This window comes from Myotis davidii, unplaced genomic scaffold (genome assembly GCF_000327345.1).
Source record: "Myotis davidii unplaced genomic scaffold, ASM32734v1 scaffold571, whole genome shotgun sequence".
NCBI lineage: Eukaryota > Metazoa > Chordata > Mammalia > Chiroptera > Vespertilionidae > Myotis > Myotis davidii.
Window position 1 is genome coordinate 1,890,303 of NW_006283136.1, and position 7,629 is coordinate 1,897,931.

Sequence of the window (7,629 nt, forward strand, 5' to 3'; positions counted from 1 at the left end):
GCTGTGCAGCAAGGCACACTGCTGTGGGGCCTTGGGCCTTCTCTTGGAAGTTCTGGGTCTGTCTGGTCCAGCTACAGTTTGTTAGGTAATTTTCAGATTGCAAAGGGCCAGGCCATTCATATGCAAAAGCCTCTGCCGCAGCTTGAGTGGGGCAGGGTCTCAGGGAATCAACAGGGCGGAGCAAGCAGCTATGGCTGATTCTCAGCCCTGCCTGGGGCTCCACTTCTCAGTGTCCCGGTAATCGGTAATCGCTGCAAGCACCCCTGAGAGAAAGCCGCCCTCAAGTTCCGAGTTCTGCCTGTTGCCTGACAGTCCAGTCTCTCCCTGTATGAGTTCTGGGTCCCCAGAGACTCACTTGGAAGTGGAGTTCAGAGCAGTCGGGGGCTTGTGACTCACTCCTGATTAAAAAAGACAGCCGCGTCCTCAGTCGCCAGCCCACGCCGCGTGCTCCTCTGTACCTTTGCACTTCCGCACCTCCTCTGAATCTCAGTGTGCTTTTCTCTTTCCTTCTAGTTGTAGAATTTCCACTCAGCCAGCCTTCCTGTGGTTCTGGATGATGTCCGTTTTGTCTTTTAGTTGTATTTTTGAATTTGTTGTGGGAGGCAGCATTTTCTGGTGTTTGCCTGTGCTGCCATCTTGGTTTCTCCTATATTAATTTTTTAGAGTAGAGAGGGAGGGAGGGAGGGGGAGAGAGAGAGAGAGAGAGAGAGAGAGAAACATCGATGTGAGAGAGACACATTGACTGGTTGCCTCCAGCACGTACTTCAGCCAGGGTCAGCAACCAAGGTACATGCCTTTGACCAGGAATTGCAGCCTAGACCCTTCAGTCCATGGCTAGCACTCTAACCACTGAACCAAACCGGCTAGGGCTACTTTCTTTTCTAGCTCTGTATATTCCACATTATAGCAACAGTGTAGAAATTTGTTTATTTTATTTTATAATTATTTTGAGATTATGTTTATTAAAGCTGGGGACAGTGAAAAAGGGAAGGGCTTAGGATAGAAAAAGCAACAGGAGAGAGCCTAGGTGGGGCTGTTCTGGCTCATTGGAAAGTTAGAGAAAAGGGCCTTGGATACAGGTTCAGGGAGTTAGCCTGGGTTGAGCTGCCACTGCCCATTTGCTCCCCTGGTTGCAAGTCTGTGGCGACCCTTAGAGTTTGGGAAATGCACACCAGTGGGGGAGAGGAGAGTAAGGGAAAGGCACAGGAATGCTCCTGAGAGGGAGAATGTGCCAACAGTATAGAAGTTTAGTTTTTTTTAAAGACATTTGTGTGTTTTTTAAATATGTTTTTATTGATTTTTAGAGCGAGAGGAAGGGAGAGGGATAGAGAAAGAGAAACATCTATGAAAGAGAGACATAGATTGACTGCCTCCTGCATATACCTTACTGAGGATCAAGCCTACAACCTGAGCATGTGCCCTGACCAGGAATTGAACCAGGGAACTCTGGTTCATGGGCTCAACCACTGAACCACACCAATTGGGCTAAGTTATTCATTCTTAAAGGGAAAATGTACTGTTTTGGGGAATTCTGTATTCTAAGAACTGAATATAAAAAGGTGTCTTTTTTTTTTTAACCTTTAACCTTTCTGCTATTTCAGGTGCAAGTGAAAGTGTTGGGAAACATATGCTTGAAGCCTGCAACAATAATCTGGAGATGGCAGTCACAATGTTTTTGGATGGTGGTGGAATCGCTGAAGAGCCCAGTACCAGTTCCGCAAGTGTCTCCACTGTTAGACCACACACAGAGTATGAATTTATTATTTCTTGTTAGGAGCAACCCCCTGCCTGTTACTGTTATATTGAGTAACTGCATTTTTATCAGGTTAATTCTCAGTATTTGAAAAAAAAATTATAGTTGAGAGCATCTGAAAAAGTGTCAAATAGAAATTTTTATACTTAATTGAAATTCTCGAAAGCACTGTTATGTCTTATCTATTGTTTAATCCTCAAAAGAATCCTGTAGGATGGCATTATTACCCATGTTTTACAGTTGAGGAAACAGGCATAGCCATTTTCCCAAGTTACACACACAGCATTTAAGTAGCAGATATGGAAGTAAAACCCAATAAAGTTGAGATTTCCCAATTCTGGATTTTCTTACATTGTCCTAGGGAAAGTTTTGAGCTGCCGTGAAAAAATTTTGAAAAATAATTCTAGTCTTTTATACCGTAGTTAGGTTATTAGAAGCACCTACAGTATATGGCACTATATAGAGAATAGTCATAAATGTTAAATAGATTTGTTATTTTTTGCCCTTTACATTTGATACCAATAAGAGTTTGAAATGAATACCTTTTGGGCAAAATTCCAACAGTTTTTGGAAAATTTTAGAAATGAATGTTACTCTAAGGAAAACCTTTCATTTAAAAACAAAACAAAACACAAAATTTGAAAGATCCTTAAGACTTTAATACTCATAATAGAGGAATCTCCTTAAATAGGGATAGACAGAAGACATGGATTTTATTTTTACTAAATTAGACATAGATTTAAGAGGCCAAATAACATTCAGGACATTTTTTCCTCTTTTATTGATATAGTTCCAGGTTCCAGAGTAATATCGTTTCCACATGAAGCATGAACTTTAGAGATCATTATTAGTATTTTATAAAGTTCTTTTCTCTCTCAATCTTGGCCATATAGTTCAGGTATGATATCCCATTCTCTCTCAACTTAGCGTGCAAATCAATATGAAAACATTAATTTTATAGAAACTTGGGTAACAGTTATTCACAGCAGATTTGGGAAATACCTTAATTGTGTTTAAAATAGTTTTGATAAATGAATGTTTTTCCCTACTGAATTACATTATAATTTGAGTTAGATTATTTGTATTGCTAATTGGTTAACATTTGATAGTGGCTCCTAATTCCTAAACTGTAATTTTCACTCTTTACAGTTCACCTTATTCTATTCCATTCTTCCATCTTGTTAGGTAGTTAACAATTTGGAACAGATACCCTCAAATATGTAGTAATCAAGTCTTTCTGTAGAGGAACAACTATTGGTTGAAAGAATAATATATGTGTATGTAAAAGTGAGGTATGCTAATAATGGAAAGATTTATTTAGGTAAAAGATGTCTTTTATTAGTTTTTTTAAGATAATGACCTGTTTTTCTTTGATGGAAGAGGATTAAGAGCTTCCTCTTACAGACACATTGTTCCTTCAGATCAATGAAATTCTGTGTGTAAGCAGTGAATGATAATCTAATAGGAAAAAGTATTAACATAATTTTGAATTATCCTTTATTCTTCAGTCATTTGGCTTATTGCATATTTCTTTGTGTAGTTATGTGATTACAGGATGTTAGTTCTTGTTGACAAATGAATATACAAACCTTATTTCATAAAGTATGGTTTGAAACTCTCAGAGATCAAAAAACAGGGCCTTCAGTTCAGCTATTATTATTAGACACATCTGAATGGAAAACATAGGGCCTAACTTAAATTAACATTTATTGTAAGCAGGAAGATAATAAATTTGGAACTTACTATTTGCTATGAAAATTAATCAGCAGAATTTAGTATTTGGGTTAAAACTATAAAATAAACTAATATTTAAAGAACATACACCATTTTAACAGTATATCTAAAGTATTTTTTTACTGGAAGAGATAGATTATTAGTAAACCCTATAGAGGTAAACTTTGAAGAGTTTATAGGCTTTTATAAGAGGAATAATTACTTTTTCTGTTTTGTGTATAGTAGGATCTACTTAAATAATTCAGGGCAATACCTATGTTGGCCATTTTCATAACTAGCATAAAATTCACTGCATGTTTGTTTAAGCTTATTTTACTATATCAGTGTAATTTAATTATTTGATATGGTAGTAATAGTGCTTTTATTAAGCCAATATTTTTCAATTAAAGTTTTTGCCTGATTTTTTTTTTTAATTCCCTCTCTTTTTCTTGGAAAGAATTTAAGGTAGAGAACTTGAGAGGAAAGGGGAAATACTTTTTATTTTTGTTTGTTCTCTTTCTTTGTAAATTATTTGAGATATCTGTGCCATGTACAGAGGGAACAGGTAGCAAAACAACTGTTTTCATTTTGATATTTTCCCACTTTTTCTAATAGAGAAGAAGTTCGTGCCCCAATTCCTCAAAAGCAGGAAATATTGGTAGAACCAGAACCTTTGTTTGGTGGTAAGTTTCCCCTTTTTCCTTAGTTTTGTTTGACTTTGTTGTTGTTTCTAGGATTTTAATGAAGCAATCAAAAGATGTGAAGGCTTGCTCAGATTGTTACTTCAAGTATAGAGTCAATTCTTATCTTGTAATTCTGTATTCTTTTCAGGAAAGTTGTACAATTGATCTTTCCAAGGAGTGAACCAGATTAAAACATTGATATTTGTTACAGGAAGCCAAAGGGAGTAAAATTAGCAAAAAGAACTGCCTTATAATGGAAACCAGTCAATCTCTCATTAAAGATGCCAATTATTTTATGTTCTGGATATTTACCTGACTGTCATAATCTTACTGTCTTTTTTTTTTAAAATATATTTTATTGATTTTTTACAGAGAGGAAGGGAGAGAGAGAGAGAGTCAGAAATATCGATGAGAGAGAAACATCGATTAGCTGCCTCCTGCACATCCCCCACCAGGGATGTGCCCGCAACCCAAGTACATGCCCTTGACCGGAATCGAACCTGTGACCTTTCAGTCCGCAGGCCGACGCTTTATCCACTGAGCCAAACCGGTTTCGGCAATCTTACTGTCTTGATATGCCTTACATTCACTCTTTTTTAATTTCTAGACAAGCTATTTCTATTTTGAACAAAGGAGAAATGATATCTTACCCATGTAAAAAAAACTTTATCTATCTGGGTGCAAAGAAAATATGGTAGAAAATAGGAGGATGTTTAACCAGATTTAAAGAAAATTTATAGTTTTAGTCTCATAAACACTTATTTACCTTCTGTGAGCCAAATATTGTAGATATTAAAAGGTATATTAAAAAACTGAAGATAAAGTAATCTATCTAGTTGGGTAGACAAATGCATAGAAATCTATATAGTACATACTGAGGACAGTAATGCAGAGAAATAGGCCTATGAAAAGTTTTATAGCTAAACTAGACTAAAGGAGAACAAAGTAAGACAGGGATGAAGAAAAGCACATAAACCATATCTTTTTAAACATTGAATTTATTGGGGTGACACTGGTTAATAAAATTAAAGGTTTCAGGCGTACAGTTCTATAATACATCATCTGTATATTGTATTGTGTGTTTACCACCCCAAGTCAAGTCTCTTTACATCACCACTTATCCCCCTTTTACCCTCTCCTGTCTCTCCCCATCATCTGTCTATGAGGGTTGTTTTGTTTTGTTTTTTACTTAATCCTTTTTTACTTAAACCTTTTTCACCCAGAGCCCTGTTCCCTTCCCTCTACAGTTGTCAGTCTGTTCTCTGTATCTATGAGTCTGTTTCTATTTTGTTCGTTAGTTTTGTATAAACCATATCATTTTTTAAAAAATATGTTTTTCATTGATTTTAGAGGGAGAGGAAGAGGGCGAGAGAGAAACATCAATGTGAGAGAGAAACATCCATCGATTCATTGCCTCCTGCAAGCCCCCCCACTGGGAATCTGAGTGAGCATCCTGGGTTATGAGCGCTGACTTGGAATCCATCCTGAGACCTTTTGGTGCATCTGATGATGCCCAACCACCTGGACCACACAGGCCAGAGCCATATCTTTTGATTTGAAAAAGCACCTTAGTTGAGAGGTGGTTTTTTTTAAAGATTGATCTTTAACTTTGGAGTTTACTGTAGCAAGAAATAAAGTAATATACTGTTTCAATTCAGAAATAGAGATGGAAGGAAGAAAATGATAATATCTGAATATTGAAGTATAATATGTGCTTTCTGTGTTGTTTGATTTAGCCATTGTGTTGTTAATATTCCAGAATAAAGCAAGCAGTAATTTTAAAAAATATAAATGTTGTGAATAGATTTTTAGAGCCAAGGAGTAATACCTTGGGAGCTTTATCTTTTCTTTATTGCAAGGAAGAAGGCGAGATCTTTGAGTGGAGAAAGAAGACAGGAAATAGATTTTGTGCTGTTTATTATTGAACAGAGGCAAAAGAGTTCCCATTTGAAATCTTACTTTCCTCCTTTTATCTCTGGTTTAATATACATTAGGAAGAGGATGAGAATGACTTTATACAATTAGGAATTCAGTCTGAATGGTTACTATTGTTCCTTATTTATAACTTAAGGAAGGTCTTCAGAGAATTATTTCTTTTTAGGACAGTATTAATTTAAAGTGTGATTTTTAAAAATATATATATTTTTTATTGATTTCAGAGAGGACCTTAGGAAGAGAGAGAGATAGAAACATCAATGATGAGAGAGAATCATCCTCCTGCATGCCCCCACTGGGGATCCAGCCCAGAACCCTGGCATTTGCCCAGATGGGGAATTGAATTGTGACCTCCTGGTTCATAGGTTGATGCTCAACCACTGAGTCACACCAGCTGGGCTAAAGTGAGATTCTTAAAGTGTGGTCAAGCGTTTCCAATACCTTTTTCAGGGTGTCTGTAAGATCAAAACTATTATTATATTCATATAATGCTAAGAAGTTACTTGCTTTTTTCACTGTGTTGATGTTTGGATTGATGGCTCAAAAGTAATGATGGGTCAAACTGCTGCATCTTATTTAAATCAGGTTAGTGGCACCAAACTGTACTACTTACTACTCATTGAATTCTTCACTGCCACACACTTGCAGTTTTTTAAAAAAGACAATTTTGTTTAATATCTTGATGAAGCAGTAAAAATTAATTTCATTTAATCTTAACCCTTGAATACATGTTTTTTAAACTATTCTGTTTGATGAAATAGGATGTGTGCACAAAACACTTCTGCATATTGAAATAGTGTGGTTTTAAGGAAAAGTTCTTGTACAGTTGTTTGAGTTGCAAGCTAAACTAGCTGCTTTTTTCTTTCTTTTTTTTTTTTTTTTTTAAAGCCCTTCCTTTAATCACTAATCTTGAAAGAAAGACAGGAAAGCAGGGAGAAAGTAAAGGGAAGAAGAAATGCAGGAAGGGAGAAAAAAGAGCTGCTTTTTTCATGGGACATTACTTTTACTTGATTGCTGACAAAGTGGGATTTTTTTGTTGTTAATCCTCAGCAAGGATATTTTTTCCATTGATTTTTTTAGAGGGAGTGGGGGAAGAAACATCATCATGAGAGAGACACATTGATTGGTTGCCTCCCACTTGTGCCCTCACTGGGGCTGGTTATTGAACCTGCAACTGAGGTACATGCCCTTGACCTGGAGTTAAACCCACAACCATTCAGTACTCTGGCCAATGCTCTAACCACTGACCCAAACGGGTCAGGGCAACATTTAATTTTTTGAGGAGCCTCCATACTGGTGCATCTATCTGCATTCCCACCAACAGTGCATGAGGGTTCCCTTTTCTCCACACCCTTGCCAACACTTGCTGTTGGTGGATTTATTGATAGCCATTCTTACAAGTGTGAGGTGATATATCATTATTAAAGGCCCGGTGCACAAAAATGTGTGCACTCCGGGGGGTCCCTCAGCCTGGCCTGTGCCCTCTCGCAGTCTGGGACCCCTCGGGGGTTGTCCACCTGCTGGCTTAGGCCTGCTTACCAGGGG

The 7,629-nt window shown here is 37.1% G+C and overlaps 1 protein-coding gene across 2 annotated transcripts in view; it reads left to right on the forward strand.

Moving 5' to 3' along the window:
* UBXN7 (UBX domain protein 7) overlaps positions 1-7,629 on the forward strand; it is an 81,200-nt gene that overhangs the window by 32,638 nt on the left and 40,933 nt on the right. For both annotated transcript variants that reach the window (XM_006753402.2, XM_015562505.1), the window contains exons 2-3: positions 1,602-1,749; positions 4,082-4,149. In XM_006753402.2, coding sequence (XP_006753465.1) covers positions 1,602-1,749; positions 4,082-4,149 — 216 coding nt within the window. The remainder of the gene's footprint in view (positions 1-1,601; positions 1,750-4,081; positions 4,150-7,629) is intronic.